Below are 18,298 nucleotides of genomic sequence, written 5' to 3' on the forward strand. Positions count from 1 at the left end.
AACCCTTCAAAATTGTTTGCCGTCCATTAGTGAAGACCGAACAAGACAGTTGGGTAAGATGGGCGCACGGGTCGTCCGAATGTTCCGAAATTTCAATTTAGAAAACAGGGTTGTGCGAGAAATCTCAAAAGAAAAGCCCCGATCTGCACCAAGGCACAAGCTCACTCACCCGACCACTACTGATCCAGGTGAAGGTAAGCGTACTGAGGTTGACTGGTTTGAGGTCGTCGTGTTTTGTGTTCATGTGAAACTGAGAATGTGTCATTGGTTGTCAGCTGAGATTTCATCGGGTGCTGTCCACCAGAAGAACGACCCATTATTGTTAAATTTGAAGTCGGTGTATGTGGAGTCGAAAGATGAAACTGCAAGTCCCGTTAAGGTCAGTACTATTACTTGAACGTGTTGGCAAAAGCTGGATAACTTTTCGACCTTCATAAAATACTTTCATACATCTTAAACTACAAAGCTAATTTTGTATTGTGAATATCACTGATGACCGATATAAAATGTCGATATACAGTAATCCCTCGTTTATCGCGGATAATTGGTTCCAAAAACCACCCATAATAAGTGAAATCCGCGAAGTATGATCATCAACAAGAAGTACTGGGCAGGCTAACGAGTTAGCGGAAATATGCTAATTCGAGAGGGAAAAAATGACTTTTAAGGGAATGTAAACGAACATTTGGAGCAATACTACATTGTCCTAAAGCTTAGACAGGTGTTTTCTCAATTTAGAAGTTTTACTTTGACTTATAAATTGTTTTTTAATTTGGAAAAGAAAACGCGATGTAGTGAAGCCACGATAAACGAAACGTGAAGTAGCGAGGGATCACTGTATATACAGTTGATAAATGCATGCAACATTTGATTATATAATTTTCTATATGTCCATTCATTCACATTGTCTTTCTGTTTTCAGTCATTAAAGGAAGTGTCTGTGGACGGAGAAGCAAAGACCCGTCCGATGAGGTTCACTCTTCCTGGCGATTCACATAGCCTAGCAAATGTGGAAAACATTCCTCACGGCAAACTGACCATCATGGAGGCTCTCAAGGCTCTTAGCAGCCATCAGAGTCAGCCTCAAACGTGGACATCACAGAGAATTTCAGAAGAATATTCTCTGAATTTGAAAGAGACTAAATCTTTGCTTGAGTTTTTCGTTCCCTTTCAGATTCAGATTATCCGACCCCAGATTTCAAATGTTAAACAATTGAAGGCTTCATAGGAGTGGATCGTGAACAAAATTGATTTGGAACAAGTTTGTGTTCAACATTTAACTTGAATATTTATTTGAATTATTTTGATTACCTGGTCTATACATCAGATGTGTCTTGTGAGACAAAAGTTATGAATTGAACAAAGTACTATTGCAATAGTGTGTAAAAAAAATTATAATAGTCACATTGACATGAAAGAAAAATAAATCTCTGATGTCGAATAACTCAACTATAGTGTGGTATTGTTACATGGTGAAACTTGATTTTGTTTTCAGATGGCTCACTAACTGATTTTTATTTTTTACACAAAAATGAAATTAAGGGGACGGTAACAAAACACACAAAAAAAGTATTTTTAAAATAATGAAAACTCAATGAAACTCCATTTAATTCCAATACATATTAAAAACTGTTGTAATGTAGACGGGAAAGACAATTAAAGTCTTCTAATGTTCCCTTTCAAATTAAGATGCGCCCTTCCAAGACTGACACATTTTATGACATGTTTGTGTTAAATTCTCTGTTCGCATTTAAGATCAATTCCATAGATTCAGCATTTTAATATACTGTATTTTATTAAGAAGCGTAGTAGGCGTAAGAGAAAGAAGGAGGGCGACAGAGAAGAATTATACATGTAGTGCAAGAAGAAGAAGAAGAGGAGGAGGCAACCTCTGGGTAGCAGATCTTGAAGCTTGTGAAGAGGATGGACGATTGAAGTTGCGGAGGCCTTAACAAAAAAAAGGCTTTGCCACGGCTCGCGGAGATGTCTTCTGTAAAGTCTCGGCAAAACCGGTGCGGTTCATTTAAGGGATGGATGATCGTTTAGGTGTTTTAACATCTGCCTACTGTTCGTTAGCTGGGAGTGGGAAGATGAGCTGCTGAAGAACCCCGACGCTTTGCACGTTTCTTCCTTGGCTTCGATATGGCAGAATTGATCAGGTCAGTGGAAGATCATTTAGATGTGCAGGCTTAATTAGTTCCCACACTTTTGATTTAATTACTTTGTTTTCTTGATCCCGCAAAAAAAAAAAAAAAAAAAAACGTGAAGTGGTACCTCTTAAATCGTGAAACTTCTGTTCTAGGTACGTGACATGTTTTTATTTAGATAGACCAGCTGGAATAAAAGAAGAAAACGGTGTTTCGTCAATGTGTAAAAGAAGTTATAAGACAAAAATGACCGTTCGTTTTCCTATCCAAAACAATGGAAGGACCTATTGCTGATTGTGCGAAGCGGTGAGCGCCTGTTTAGTGTCAAGCATAGAAATCAAATCTATATTATAAATAAATCAAATCTATCCTTGTAGTGCTTATTTTGCGACGGATTCCCTTATCATTGCTCGCTCTTCTGTCTACTGCTTGATTTGGCGCATCGGGCTGACTACGTCACAGAAGGAAACGATTACAATTTCCCCATCGGAAATCATTGTCGGTTTAAAATGTACAAAAAAAAACGGCACCAAAATTTACATGGACATCTCTACTTATGACTACTTCGACATATTAAAAGGATTTTGGTTCTAAATGAAAACTGATTTTTTTTCAACTGAAATTGCTTTTTGTTAAGTATGCATTTCTGTGTATGTTGTAGGGTCGCAACAATGAAGACATGTTGTCATGAGCTTGGACCACTTACCTCCATAGTGTGTCCTCACCAGTGATGATGCCTGCTCCCCTTGAGGACGAGTTCACACCTCTGCTGCTCCTCCTCCTCTACTGGCAGGGGACGCCAGTCTCTGCTGCCTCATTATGGGCCACCTGAAGCTTTCCGCAACGCTGAGAGACAACATCCTCATGGCGAACAATTCCCTTGGCTCCGAGGTGCCTCCAAATCCTAAACCAACAGTCGTGACCCCAGAGATCCTTAACGGCATTAGTCTATCCTTGCAGGTTTTCTTTTGCTTTGTTATGGTCGGGATTTTGCTGTTTGCTCTATTGGGGAACATGGTGGTGTGCCTGATGGTCTACCAGAGATCATCCATGCGCTCGGCTATTAACCTTCTCTTAGCGAGCCTTGCGTTTGCAGATATGATGCTTGCCATTCTCAACATGCCATTTACGCTAGTTACCGTCATGACTACTGACTGGATTTTTGGGGAGGTTTTCTGTCGGATTTCAGCCATGTTCTTTTGGCTTTTTTTAATGGAAGGAGTGGCTGTTCTGCTTATAATAAGCATAGACCGCTTTCTCATTATTGTCCAGAAGCAAGATAAGCTGAGTCCACAGAGTGCCAAAGTACTTATACTAGTCACATGGGGAGTTGCTTTTTTTTTCTCCTTTCCTTTAGCTATTGGTTCCCCTCGCCTACAGATCCCCCCAAGGGCGCCTCAGTGTGTTTTTGGCTATAGCACTCAACCAGAATACCATGCTTATGTATTAATTTTAATGCTAGTCTTCTTCTTTATACCCTTCATGGTCATGTTGTATACATTCATGGGAATTCTAAACACCATCCGTCACAACACAGCTCGTATCCACAGCCACCCGGACAGTACGTGCCTGAGCCAAGCCAGCAAACTGGGCTTGCTGAGTCTGCAGAAACCCTTTCAGATGAACATCGACGTGAGTTTTAAGACACGTGCCTTTGCCACCATCCTCATCCTCTTCTCCGCGTTTACAGTGTGCTGGGCACCGTTCACGGCCTACAGTCTCGTATCGACGTTCAATGATGACTTCTACAACAAAGACAGTTTTTTTCAAGTCAGCACATGGATGTTATGGTTGTGCTACTTAAAATCAGCCCTCAATCCTATTATTTACTACTGGAGAATCAAAAAATTCCGGGATGCTTGTCTTGATCTCATACCAAAGTACTTCAAATTTCTTCCTCAGCTGCCGGGCAACACAAAGAGGCGTATACAACCCAGCGCTGTTTATGTTTGCGAAGGACATCGGACTGTGGTATAAGAGAATCCCACATAAATCAATGTTAATTGAGCTACATCCACACTAAACAACACACTTTAGTCTAGCTAGCTAGCTAACGTGAACTATCGAATAGTTACTGCTGATGATTTGGCCACCTTGTGGTTGTCGAGTTTTGTTGCTAACTATTGTCCAGTTGTGTGTGTGTGTGTATTTTATCCAAAATTAACCATAAATGAAAAATGAGAATAGCTATATAAATGGAAGTTCATGTGTAATAACTACACTTTTTTTTACAGGCACTTTACAAGTGTGATGGTAGATGATGCTTGCTGCAGGAAGATGAGACAAACTGATTAAAGTTTGAAAATCAGCTTACTATGGTGCCAAAATAGTATGTGAATAGTGTGGTGAACTGTAGTTAATGAATTGGGATTAGAAATTATTATTTTATTTCCACACAAACGACATATTTGCAAAATTTCTTGTTGATGGCCTATTCCACATCGAGCATTTAGTACTTGAACGTTCCAGTGAGTATCCCTTCCACAATTAACTTTTGGCTTGTTGAATGACCACTGACAGGAATCATGCCATGTTTTTTGCCTTATTACAGTTACTGTATGTAATAACCTATACCCTCAGACTGCAGTAAAATGAAATCCAGTAATCCCTCGTTTATCGCGGATAATTGGTTCCAAAAACCACCCGTAGCACTGGGCAGGCTAACGAGTTAGCGGAAATATGCGAATTCGCGATCATGCTAAGATCCGAAAATGGACTTCTAAATGAATGTAAGACACGTTAGACACGTTTCCTCAGTTTAGAAGTTTTATTTTGACTTTTTAATGTTTTTTTAATTTGGAAAAAAAAAAATCTGTGATATAGTGAAGCCGCGATAAATGAAACGCGAAGTACCGAGGGATCACTGTACTTCTAATTGAATTGCGTGATGCATTTAATAAGTGTTGTACTTTGTTTTTGATATTTTATTACGAAGGCAGGCTGTTATTAGGTTTGAACTGGCCTTACATTTTGAAGTTTGGTGTCATGAAACAAATAGCATTGAGTTTAACTGCATAGAACAGACTTTATCTAAGGTGAATATTGCCGTTTTTATGGCTCTCTTTGGACCTCCTACACACTTTTCTTTTTTTAACTGCCTTTAGATGTGCCTGTTTAGTCTGAACGCTGCTCTATCTCATGGTGAGACTGTGCAATTGTACTGTACATTACTGTACTGTTGATTGTAATAAAGAAATGTACATTTCTACCTTGGTAAATTGTCCTACAAGAATCGGTTGTTCACTTTTGTCATCTTACAGTGTAAAGTTTTTTTTTTTCGTGGGCCGCATTGTAATCATAGCTTCTTTTGGAGGGCTATTATGACTATCAACCCAAATAAATGTATGAGCACCTCATATTATATACAGTAAAAGCTACAGAACAAACTGACAAAGAACTCGTTTTCAAATCAGACAAGTAGAAACTGCTCAAATATTCAAATGATATTATTAAAAGTGAAGACATTTTGCAATTCTAGTAATGACACAGGAATTTGATGTACAATTTGTCTTTGTGGGCCACATAAAATCATGTGGCGGGCCGTATCTGGCCCCCGGGCCTTGAATTTGACACCTGTGTCTTACACTCACAGGGATAATAAATTAGGGTTTATTTTGTTTTCTCTAATTTCTACAATCCTGGTCTGATTCAACTCGTTGCAACTTTAAAATTCCAAAGTGCCAAAAATTCACTTTTTTTCCCCCCATGTATTATTTATGGGCGTTCAACAGTCCATATTTTACATCGCTTTGGTAAGGATTCTCAAGATTGCCACGTCCCACAAATTTTACCTTTCCCCCCTTAAAAGACCCACAAAATTTTGAGACAGAGAGACGTTTGGCGAAATCCAAAACATCTCAATTTTCCCCACCCCACTTTTCTCCCTTACGCATTTTCTTTCCAAGGCTATAATTGGACAACTCCCCCATCTGTCTGCGAATGCTATCACCATTTCCAGTGTCTCCCTCCCTCCTTCCCAACAGCAGCAGCACGGCACTGTTTCTGTGAGGAACAACACGATTTGAAACATACAACACCGGTCGGCTCCGTATGGAAAGCACCGTCGGTGCTAAAGCGAATTACTGGCGGCTTTAGATTGACAACCAAGGCTTGCAGCATGCTCTCCGTGTTCATCTTTTGTCCGTGGATTGCATTTTACCTTCATTTATGTGTTTTAGTAAACCTCGGGGACGCACTAACGGCAAAGGAAGGTAAGTTTCAAGTTGTTACTTTTAATCGTCCTATTGCATTGATCGTCTGGACAGAGAATCGGAAACGCGTCGCACACTTTAATATATTGTATATTCTCTTTCTATGGATTTGATGAAAAATGCAGATGTTTAATTCAATCATAAGGTTGGTGTGTGGGAACATTAACGCCGTCTGCTGCACGGCTAATTTCCGGTGTGTTTTTTTTGTCACTGCAAATAATAGTCTAGATTAAAGTGAATAAATTAACAGGTTATTCTAACAATCGTTATTGTCAATCAAGGTGCTGTTAGCGAATCGATGGTTTTAGCATGCGTGTTGCAAGCGAGTGGTCCTTTTAAGGGGGTTTTCCTCCGAGGAGTCCGTCTGTTGTATGGCATTCCTTTCTTGCCTTGGATTTTGAAAGGGACTCGCAGCAGGCTCGGGTTCATACAGGTATTAAGGCCATGAAAAGCTATGTAATTATAATAAAATGACAAATACAAAATTAAGCAGTCGATAAAGGCAAGGCAGGATACGATCAATCGGGGATGGCTCGATTTTCTTTTCTCCTGGGCTAAAGGGGGGCTTCACCGATAAATAGGGCTGCAGAGAAAATAAGTCACAAATATATTTTAAAATATCAAATAAATGCTGAAGGGACTCAACTCACTTTTTCATGCAACCTTAAAAATTTGGAGTCGTACATACTAGGGAAAAAAAACCGGATAGTTTTTTTTACTCAATGAATTTTTGAGTAAATTGTATTAGTTTATTTTATATTTTTAAAAGTCATTCATGTACTGATGCACCGAAAGAGTGGCATGACTCAGGTGGCCATTTCTTTTGAGTAAATTTATTGTTATTTATTTTCTTCAAAAATGAGTAAAGTTTTCACAAATGTCCTAGAAAATTTTCTGAGTGCAAAATCTAGTAAATAGGACTCAATTGTTTTGATTTTTTTTTTTTTACAGCAAAGCCTTTACTTGAAAACATTTCTTATATCCAGCATAGTGTACGTACCTACCGCAATTGCTCCTAGTGATATGTAACCACCTGCTTCTTGGTCCTTTTAGTGGTTCTGTTGGACACCAAGGCACAGCAAACAGAACTGGAATGGATTTCCTATCCTCCCAATGGGGTAAGGGTGCACATTCTGACTTGTAACATTATGAATTGGTATTGAGAACGAGAAGTAATTTTTCGACATACATTCTAAGCTTAGCTATTATTATTATTATTATTATTATTATTATTATTATTATTATTATTATTATTATTATTATTATAATTATTATTATTATTATTATTATTATTATTATTATTATTATTATTATTACACCAACATTCCAAATGGGCAGACATTTATTATTTTGTTATTGTCAAGTTATTGTTTTCCAGGGGTTTTTTTTTGTTTGCAAATGATTTGCTTTGATTCACCACAAAAATAATAAGTCTGTTTACATGTAGGACTACGAAAACTGAAAAATAAATAATAAATATATAATGAAGAAAAATATTTTCTGTTGCACCTCCATTATTTATTAATTTTTTTTAGTGGGAAGAGATCAGCGGCTTGGATGAGAGCTACACTCCCATTCGCACATACCAGGTCTGCAAAGTCATGGAGCCCAATCAGAATAACTGGCTTCGGACTAACTGGATCGAAAAGGGCAATGCGCAAAGAATTTTTGTGGAACTAAAATTTACCTTAAGGGATTGTAATAGTTTACCTGGTATGGTGGGAACTTGCAAGGAGACGTTCAACTTATATTACCAGGAAACCGATTCGGAGGTGGGTAAGAATATGCAAGAGACCCAGTATGTTAAAATTGACACAATTGCAGCAGATGAAAGCTTCACTCAGGGCGATCTCGGTGAGAGGAAGATGAAACTCAACACTGAAGTGCGCATAATCGGCCCTCTATCCAGACAAGGCTTTTACCTAGCCTTTCAAGATGTAGGGGCGTGCATTGCCCTGGTCTCTGTCAAAGTATATTACAAGAAGTGCTGGTCCATCATCGAGAACCTGGCCATATTTCCAGACACCACGACAGGATCGGAATTCTCCTCCCTAGTGGAGGTGGAGGGAATATGTGTGAACGATGCGGAGGAAGAGGCTGATAACTCTCCCAAGATGCACTGCAGTGCTGAAGGGGAATGGCTTGTGCCTATTGGGAAATGCATATGCAAAGCAGGATTTCATCAGAAAGGAGACTCATGTGAACGTGAGTTCATTTCATTTTTTTTCCATAATCAGGGTGAGATGTAAGCACACAGTTAAATCCCCATGTTGTTCTGACTTTTCCTTGTTTTGTGTCTCTTGATTAACAGCGTGTGGTCGTGGTTACTACAAAAGTTCCTCCCAGGAGCTTCTATGTTCTCGGTGCCCCTTGCACACCTTTACTGAGCACGAGGGGTCCCGGCGCTGTGAATGTGATGACGGCTACTACAGAGCAATCAATGACCCTCCTTCCTTCGCCTGCACAAGTAAGTCTGACCTGGTTGTTGTTCGGCATACGTAAAGGAAATGAACATGGCTGAAAATACAGCATTTGGTTCCTAATGTGACAGCTATACTACCTTCCACTCGTCAAACCTAAGGCCCGGGGGCCAGATACGGCCCGAAGACAAAATTTTGCATCGAACTAGTGTCATTATTAAAATCACATTAAATTGTCTTAAAAAAATAAAAACATTGCTAGCAATTTCTATTACCATTCGTCTTTTTAAATTTTTGAAAATTATCCATTGAATTTGTGTCATTACTAAAATTACAAATTGTCTTAAAAAAATAAAAACATTGCTAGCAATTTTTATTACCCTTCGTCTTTTTAAATTAAATTAAAAAAAAGAAAAAAAGACTCTAAAATATCCATTCATATACTTTAATGATAATTATAATACTTTAATCTAAAATAATCTCACACTGACTTCTTGGATGTCTACTCCTGATAGGACCTCCTTCGGCGCCACAGAATCTAGTCTACAACATCAACCAGACAACTCTTAACCTGGAGTGGAGTCCACCGGTTGACACTGGTGGCCGCAATGATGTCACATACAGGGTTCGCTGCCAGCATTGTAACTGGGAACCTGAAGAGTGTAAACCGTGTGGGCCAAATGTCGCCTACTTCCCTGAACAGTCTCAATTAGTAGAGACTTACGTAACGATCGTTGATCTCTTGGCCCATGCAAACTACACTTTTGAGGTGGAGGCTGTCAATGGAGTGTCTGAGCTAAGCCGCACGCAAAGGCTGTTTGCTACAGTTCGTATCGCCACTGGACAAGCAGGTAAGGGCTGATATCTGATCATTTCTTATTTGGTGTAAAAACAGACCAAGAGGATCTAGGAACAAAATCATGTTCTTCTTTCAGCAGCACCATCACTGGTCAGTGAGGTCATCAAGGAGAAAGTGCAGGAGCGCAGCGTCCAGCTTTCATGGCAGGAGCCCCGACAACTCAATGGAGCCATAACAGAATATGAAATCAAATACTATAAAAAAGTAGGTCCATATTTCCTCTTTATTTATATTCTAATTCATATTTCTGTAAATACTGTGGCAATCCGAATGGAGTAGCAAGTTGGCCATAAAAACAAAAAGAAAGACGAATTATTAATGCTTTGGGTCAAGTGTACTAACTATAAACATACAACAGAGAGAAAAGATGAACACACTTAACAAAAGGTACCACAGAACGTTAACACAAACATAAAAAATACTTTTTTTTAATTGTTGCCGTGACGCATTTAAAAAATAAAATGTATCCCCCAAGTGCTTGTCTGGAATAATTCCCCACCCCACTCAGTTGAGCCCCCCACGCCACATCCAGGATCAAAAGTGTGTAACTTGAAAAACCTTTGAAATGGAAAATAGAAAGATCTAAAAGTGGGGGGGAAAAATGATTTGAAACAACAACAAAAAAAGATTTGAAACTGCAAAATAAGATGTGGATCCGAAAATATAAAACATGCAGCTGAAAAAATAAGATGTCAAAATGTAAATGGTAGTGAAAGTGAAAATAAGATATTTAAAATAAATTATTATTATTATCATTGTCATCATATTTTAAATCGATGGACGGATTGATGGATGGGCGGGCGGGCGTGTTGGGCGGATGGTCACCCAAAAACTTCACAGTTTATAAAATATTCTTTTTTTGTTGCGATCATATTTTTGAGCACCGTGGAATTGACTGAATCCTAATTAAAAGCTTTGAAAATAAATATTGAAAAATATATTTTAATGAAGCTAGAAACTGAAACATAGAAGACTCTTTTGAGTTCATATTTTTATATGTGAACTTACTCTGTACATTACTGCTCGGATCTAGATTTTATATTTTGTCTGACCGAATTCAAAAATGTTTGAGTTTATTCTTGTTTATTTTTTACTCTAGGATCAGAAGGACCGAACCTATTCTACAGTAAGGGCCAAATCCACATCAGCAACGGTCAACAATCTGAAACCCAGTACAGCCTATGTTTTCCAAATAAGAGCCTTCACACAGAAAGGATATGAAACTTTTGGGCCCAGTTTAGAAATAACAACAAAGGAAGAGGCAACCGGTAAGGTCTACCATTGCACACTTTATTTCCGCTGTGTCATCAAATATGCGCATTTCCTCATTTATCCTTCGTGGAATTTTTTTTCCAACTCTGAGCATTTCTATTTTTCTGCACGTTTGTCTATGTTTGTTTATTTGTGCGTGTCCCTCTTATTAGCTGCAATTGTCTCCAGCGAGCAGAACCCTGTCATCATCATAGCAGTGGTAGCAGTGGCAGGAACCATAATCCTGGTGTTCATGGTGTTTGGCTTTATCATCGGGAGAAGGTATGCTCTCTCGAGCTCCACTGACTCGCCACTTTTGTGAGTCGGATTGGCTTTTCTGTCATTCACAATTCTTGTAGTCACTTCACATACACACACATACATATATATATATATACATATATATATATATATACATATATATATATATATATATATATATATATATATTACAGTGCGATGCATGCGTGCAAAATATGCAGCATGAGAATATATCGTATACAGCCGTGTTGAAAATGTGGGCCAGCACACTCAAAAACTGCAGCAACGATTCCCTCCGTGCACTGAAATGACCCAGATGCAAGGAAATGCAGTTGATTCGCGTTTTGTCCCAGATAATATGGCAAGAGTCTGTCTCGTGAATGGTTCCAAGTCTTCCCATTCAAAAGTTGCATTACTGAAAATACATTATGTCTTGATAACTTTTGTGTATGGCATTTTAAAAAGGTTTACAAATATTTGTTAGTCCGATGGCTTTTCATTTTGCTACACCTCACAAGCACGGTTAGTCACGACTCTGCAGACGTGATCTTTAATAAAAATCAGCCATGCAATGTGTCTCATAAATTATTCTGTGCATGGACTTCTGTCTGTAGTTTGTACTTTCATCTTAATCCTGGGTGGACCAAGTTAGAAGATCAGCTTCCTCATTGGTTTGTGTGAGCAATTAAGTTTGCACCATTTTTTAAACATGCAAACATTTTTTAAATTGGGCCCAAGAGTGTTTTTTTTTTTTTTTTTTTAATGAAGTATTTATGATGGCAATCTTGGCAGTTTTTTTTTTTTTTTTTACTTTTACATGGGCGTAATTATTTTCAAATATAAATTCATCGGAGACCCACCAGCGTCTCTTAATGAGTTGTATTGAGTTGTACATTTTCTAAAATACAGTAAGAATGATTGTTTGCTGCATTGACATTGATGTCATTAAATATGTTTATTTATTCTCGGCAATATCTGATAACACTCTTCTTATTCTACTGCAGGCACTGCGGATACAGTAAAGCGGATCAAGAGGGAGACGAGGAGCTTTACTTTCAATGTGAGTGCATAAACGGTACTTGTCTATAAAAAAATAATGTTCCCATGAGGGTAAAAAAAACAACAAAACATATAAAGCCAGACAGTTTAAAGAAGAGTGTGTGTGGACAGGTTCCTTGGTTGTAAGTGCTTTTAAACACTGATACACCACCCACTAATGAAAGCCCTGGAGACACCACTTCAGAAAGCTTCCCCAATTGAAACAGGGATGATACACTCTAGTGGCAAAGTGCTGATTTGAGAAAGAAAAGACAATGCCATAGGTGATCTGATGTTAATGCTAAATCCACTATTCTTATTCAGTTAAATTTCCAGGCACCAAAACATATATTGACCCCGCAACCAATGACGACTCAAACAGAGCTGTTCATCAATTTGCCAAGGAGCTGGATGCATCCTACGTTCAAATTGAACAGGTTATTGGAGCAGGTGAGTCCTCCCATCTCATGGATGGATGGATGGAAACCATATACCGTAATTTTCAGACTATAAGCCGCACCGGACTACAGTGATCCCTCGCTACTTCGCGTTTCGTCTATCGCGGCTTCACTACATTGCAGATTTTTTTTTCAAATTAAAAAAAACCATTTAAAAGTCAAAATAAAACTTCTAAATTGAGGAAACGTGTCTAACCTTTAGGACAATGTAGTATTGCTCCAAATGTTCGTTTACATTCCTTTAGAAGTCCGTTTTTGCGTGTTGGCACAATCGCGAATTAGCTTCTTTCCGCTAACTCGTTAGCCTGCCCAGTACTTCTTGTTGTACTGGTTTTCGGAACCAATTATCCATGATAAACGAGGGATTACTGTATAAACCGTTCCAGCTCAAATTCGTGATTCAAGGTTCAAAATCTGCAAAAAGAAAGTTGCGGCATATAGTCTGAAATTTACGGTAATCAAGATAATGAGTCACAAATTATTGGTCCTTTATCTTCAACCCGTACAGGACAATTCGGGGAGGTATGCAGTGGACGGCTAAAAGTACCTGGAAAGCGAGACGCTGCAGTCGCTATCAAAACATTAAAAGTGGGTCATACAGAGAAGCAGAAAAAAGACTTCCTGTGTGAGGCCATCATTATGGGACAGTTTGACCACCCCAATGTTGTGCATCTTGAGGGAGTGGTAACAAGAGGTAACCCTAACCCTTACACTCTAAAGACAGTTGGGTTATTTCATTAAATAAATTTTTGGGTTGGTCATAATTTGGTTGAAATGAACTATTTATTGGGTTAAATTTAAGTAAATTATATTTTTTGTATGTTCTTTTGTGCCAAGCAATGTACTGACTGTAATCAATACTCTTTCTGCAGGAAAACCAGTGATGATTGTTTCAGAGTTCATGGAGAATGGCTCATTAGATGCCTTCCTAAGAGTGAGTATCACGAGTATCTCAAATTACCAGGAAGGAATAATAATTGCTTGTTTTTCTCTGCATAGATACACGACGGTCAGTTCACAGTCATTCAGTTGGTCGGGATGCTGCGGAGCGTAGCAGCAGGGATGAGATATCTTGCCGATATGGGTTACGTCCATCGAAATCTGGCTGCTCAAAAGATCCTTGTCAACAGCAATCTTGTGTGTAAAGTGTCTGACTTTGGCCTCTACAGGATAATAAATGATGATCCTGAATCTGTCTACTCAACCACCGTAAGTCAATCGAAGCAATAGCCTTCTCTAATAGTTGAAATTTGAAAAAAAAATATCTTTCAGCATTCATATCGCGTTGGAAAATTGTCACTCAACTATATTTTTATGAACAGGGTGGAAAAATATCATTACGATGGACTGCTCCAGAAGCTGTCCAGTTCCATAAATTCACCTCTGCAAGTGATGTGTGGAGTTATGGTGTTGTCATGTGGGAGGTCATGTCCTTTGGAGATAGACCATATTGGGACATGTCTAATCAAGATGTGAGTAGCTTTGCAGTCAGGTCGGCATTGTAAATGAGAATCTGGCCGTGTAACAGAAGGTAGATACTCAAGGCAGTTTTCAATCTCCAGGTCATAAAAGCTCTAGAGGAGAGCTACCGTCTTCCAGCGCCCATAGACTGTTCCCCGGGCTTGCATCAGCTTATGTTGGATTGTTGGAAGAAAGACCGAGGAGAGCGTCCCAAGTTTGAGCAGATAGTCAGCATTCTTGACAAGATGATCCGGAACCCCAACACACTAAAGACACCAGTTGGAACTTCTATAAGGTGAAGAACATCAAACATAAAATTATTTTCATCAAATTTTTAGTAACCACTGGAGTTGATTTGATGAATTTGTTGATTTGCTCATCCCACAGACCATTTAGTCAACGCTCCACTAATCAGAGCATACCCAACTCGGTGGAAGACTGGTTGATATCCATCAAGATGGAGCGGTACAGAGACAACCTTACAGCAGCTGGCTACACTTCTCTGGAATCTGTGGCCAGAATGTCAACTGAGTAAGTAGACCAAGAGTCACCAATCTTGATCTTCAGAGTCCAATGTTCTGAATCATATGTCTTCCTGAAGGAAACAAATCTAATTCAACTGATCAGGACACATGTTTCCTCAATTTAGAAGTTCTATTTTTACTTTTAAATTATTTTTTAATTGGGAAAAAATATCCGCGATGTAGTGAAGCCGCGATAAACGAAACGCGAAGTACCGAGGGATCACCCTACTAATGAAAAATTGATTAACTGATGCATTGTTGTGTCTTCCAGGGATGTCATGAGGTTGGGTATTAGACAGGTGGACCATCAGAAAAAGTTGATGAGCAGCATTCAAACAATGAGATGCCAGATGTTGCATCTTCACAATACAGGTGTTGAGGTCTGATGACGGCAAATACAGAACTTTTATCAAGTGTTGACTGAAATAGGACCTGGTTTGATTCAGAATAAATGGACATCTGATATCAGATTCCCGGACCTGCACACAGCGTGGAAAAAAAGATTGTGGGCACCAAGTGGAGGAAGGAATGCAAAAAAAATCAATAATAGCAATTTCTTATTTTCTTATTTTAAATGAGCTAATGAACACATATCAAATGTATTGAAAACAATGTTTTTAACTTAAGGACTTCGTCACCTGCACACTATGGCAATGTTTTCTTCTTTAAAAAAAACAAAAGATTAAATGCACACTTTTTTTTTTCCCTCCCCATAATTTCTTCAAAGTGTCACAGTGCATAAAGAATTCATATTTCCTTCTTCTTGGACTCGGAAACAGGGTTTACTCAGTGTATATGGAGGAAGGCTCCAAAAGTTCCATTTTCTATTTAAACATTAGACTATCTGAAACTTCATGTCAAACAAATTTTCAATTGAAATATTTGTTAAAATATACAACACTGATATTTTTCTAAATAGAAGTCATTAAATCTTTTTCACGGTAGCAAGCAATATTATAAGAAATTTGCACAAAGACTTCATTGAACCAACGACAATAATATCTTGTTTTGCCATCATTTTGCCTAAAGGTTGCACAATTCTGTGTAGGGAATTTCAGCTTCAAAAACTGTGCATCTCTTAAAAATTGAGAAGGGTGGATGTACTATTACTGCCTTAAAATGCTGTTTTACGTGTCACCACTATTTGGACAAAGTGTTAAAATGATTTCTGTGTAGTTTGAGTGTATGTCAATCGAGTTTGTTTTCTTTGTCATAGCTGAACTTTGCACTGCGAGAGCACAGGTTAAAGCGACAAATTCTGGTGTAAAAGAAGGAATGAAGTAAGCAAAGCAATAATTATCAGGTTCAAATGGATTTCTAAAGGTGCTAGTTATGTGTGCTAAGAGGAGGCGCACCTCAAAGTTTCTATCTGTGTCCACCAAACATGCTGTCTGATAATCACCATAAAATTGTGGTATTAAAATGACTTGACTAGGAATTTTCTTAAATGACATATGGATTTTGATGAACTCATTCACTGCCGACCCAGTTAATATATTTGACGTCTATAACCGTCAATGGCACTGAATGAGTTAAGATTGCAAATATGTGAAATGCATTTAATTTACTCAATGTGATTTTTTTTTTGTATGAGTATCAGAAACTAGAGATAAATGCTGTAGAACAAATGTGTTAATTTGGTACCATTACCTCAAAGCTCAAAAACAATTCCAGTTGAGTGTTTACAAAATCTTATTAAAGTGAGATGAGGTAAATTTGTTATTGCATTTCGTGGATATTTAGATTGACTCACTATGTGTAAATCAGTACCACTCATCAAAAAATAGGTCAGAGGCAACTTTGCTTTCTCCTGTTGTGGCACTCTTGCTCTCGAATGAAACATTTGAAAAAAGTGTTCAAAAGGCAGAGAAATTAACCAGATCCTTGAAGCTGTTTGTTGGATTTAGATTATTTGGTGGACAATTAATTTCCCGAATCATGGAACTTAAATATGAATTTTGGTTTCATTTTATTAAATACTCAATTGTATTGTTTCAATAAGATCCAGTTTGCTGCTGCACATAATGTGAATTTAACAAATAAAAGTTTATTGTAAAAAAAAAATATATATTTTTTGAAAATTTATTTCGCATCAAAATGATCTGGATTTGAACATCCTATTTTTTTGCTGTTCAAGATCAAATCTGTCTGATTTTCATGCTGGGTTTCAAAACAATACCCTGATCCAGATTGGCAAAATAAATTCACACTGCATTCAGAAGAAAAAGACAATACAGAGCGGGGTCAGGCTGCAGCAGCACAAAAATATAAAAATAAAAATACAGTACCCAAAACCCTAGAGTGCATCGTGACATTAAGTGGTGTATCTCCTAAATATTTTTTTCTGGACACAAATCATTGTCTCTCTCAATGGTTGCTATTTTTATGAACAGTAAGAGCATTCTGTGCACACGCGCGCACACTCACGCACAAACTTTAAATATATTTATCATTGAGCACATTCAGGTAAAAAGACAGAAAGGGGTTTTCCATGTGAAACAATGCTGTATCTCTTGCCGGAATAATTACACTTAAAGTGGGCACTCTTCCTTTGAGTGCAATGCATTTGCTCCTTAATAAATGATTTATAAATATAAAGCTCATTCGCTTCTGTGACTACAGTGCAATGAACAAAAGAAGTGAAGATGGAGTAGCACACCTTTTTGGCGTCTCTCTGACCAATATTTTTCAAATGGAGTATGATGGACAAGTTTAGCCCTGAACATGGACCTGTAAATGTACAAGGGCAGGCTACACTGCAAGGATTTCAACAGTGATGGAGTAAGTGGGCTCACAGATCATCTTTAAGTCATACTTTTACCTCTTGACAACAAAAGTTGTTCTTCACCTTTTCACTGGGCTTTTCACTATTAAGTGCTGCTATTTTTATCATGCATGAAGTCTTCTCAAAAAGGCCTTTATCTGAGAAAGTGCCTAGAATATTACTTTTGTTCCAGCCTCTGGGAAATACTTTGTTTTTTTTATTTAGTAAACGAGTTTAACGTCCTACCCAAAAACTTCCACAAGCAGATTCTCTGCAGATATAGTTTTCTGCACCATAAAGCGCACTTAAAAGTCTAATTTTCTGAAAAACCGAAGGTATGCCTTTTAATAAGGTGCGCCTATTGTGTGGATCGAATTCCAAAATCACAAGGATGTAACATGTAGGCGTAATAAATCAAGTAGTTTTTCAACTTGTAATAACAAACTTACAAACTCTACACAGGAAGGGCGCCAGAATCGTCATTTCGAATTTTAAAATGTCTTTCTTTATGATGATGACGATGATGATGATTATTATTATTATTGTTATTAGGACTTGCAGATAGTTTCAAATATTCATGTTTAGTATTTTAAAACCATGTTCACAATTCTTGGGGATGATTGCTTATTTGATTTTATGAGAAATAAGTGATTATTTAAAAGAATTCTGACAGTATTGTTTGGGAAATCGTTAAAAAAAATCCATAAAAGTATTGTTCGAATATTTTAAATATTGAGAAGCTAGCAGCCTTTCAGGTCCAGGTCTTGTACTCCTGGTCTTTGAGATGTACATGATGGGTGCAAAATATTTTAGATGAAAGCCAGTTTCTCCGTTCATCCACTAGGTGGCGTAGTGACCGCACACCTTTATTCATCCAGTTCTGCAAAAAGATGCATATCAAAAT

The 18,298-nt window shown here is 38.0% G+C and overlaps 3 protein-coding genes across 6 annotated transcripts; all 3 read left to right on the top strand.

The window, feature by feature from the left end:
- Positions 1-17: 17 nt before the first annotated feature.
- Positions 18-1,449, top strand: ndufaf4 (NADH:ubiquinone oxidoreductase complex assembly factor 4). The gene is made up of 3 exons (XM_061270417.1): positions 18-194; positions 276-379; positions 923-1,449. Exons 1-3 carry the CDS (start codon positions 59-61, stop codon positions 1,226-1,228), a joined length of 546 nt encoding a protein of 181 aa, XP_061126401.1. The 5' UTR covers positions 18-58; the 3' UTR covers positions 1,229-1,449.
- A 420-nt stretch (positions 1,450-1,869) lies between these two features.
- On the top strand, positions 1,870-5,365 carry gpr63 (G protein-coupled receptor 63). The gene is made up of 3 exons (XM_061270214.1): positions 1,870-2,012; positions 2,077-2,159; positions 2,809-5,365. Exon 3 carries the CDS (start codon positions 2,967-2,969, stop codon positions 4,122-4,124), a length of 1,158 nt encoding a protein of 385 aa, XP_061126198.1. The 5' UTR covers positions 1,870-2,012; positions 2,077-2,159; positions 2,809-2,966; the 3' UTR covers positions 4,125-5,365.
- Positions 5,366-6,118: 753 nt separating this feature from the next.
- Positions 6,119-16,687, top strand: epha7 (eph receptor A7). Of its 4 annotated transcripts, none has more exons than XM_061270211.1 (17): positions 6,119-6,358; positions 7,412-7,476; positions 7,894-8,563; positions 8,670-8,825; positions 9,294-9,629; positions 9,714-9,841; positions 10,737-10,905; positions 11,062-11,170; positions 12,154-12,209; positions 12,512-12,637; positions 13,154-13,339; positions 13,518-13,579; positions 13,645-13,854; positions 13,968-14,117; positions 14,208-14,401; positions 14,494-14,637; positions 14,902-16,687. In XM_061270211.1, exons 1-17 carry the CDS (start codon positions 6,265-6,267, stop codon positions 15,014-15,016), a joined length of 2,970 nt encoding a protein of 989 aa, XP_061126195.1. In that variant the 5' UTR covers positions 6,119-6,264; the 3' UTR covers positions 15,017-16,687. The 4 variants fall into 4 exon arrangements, 3 of the variants coding, with proteins under 3 accessions (XP_061126195.1, XP_061126196.1, XP_061126197.1); XM_061270212.1 differs by having other exon boundaries at positions 9,717-9,841; XM_061270213.1 differs by having other exon boundaries at positions 6,129-6,358; positions 8,381-8,563.
- Positions 16,688-18,298: the final 1,611 nt, after the last annotated feature.

Source organism: Syngnathus typhle, linkage group LG22, assembly GCF_033458585.1.
Source record: "Syngnathus typhle isolate RoL2023-S1 ecotype Sweden linkage group LG22, RoL_Styp_1.0, whole genome shotgun sequence".
Lineage (NCBI taxonomy): Eukaryota > Metazoa > Chordata > Actinopteri > Syngnathiformes > Syngnathidae > Syngnathus > Syngnathus typhle.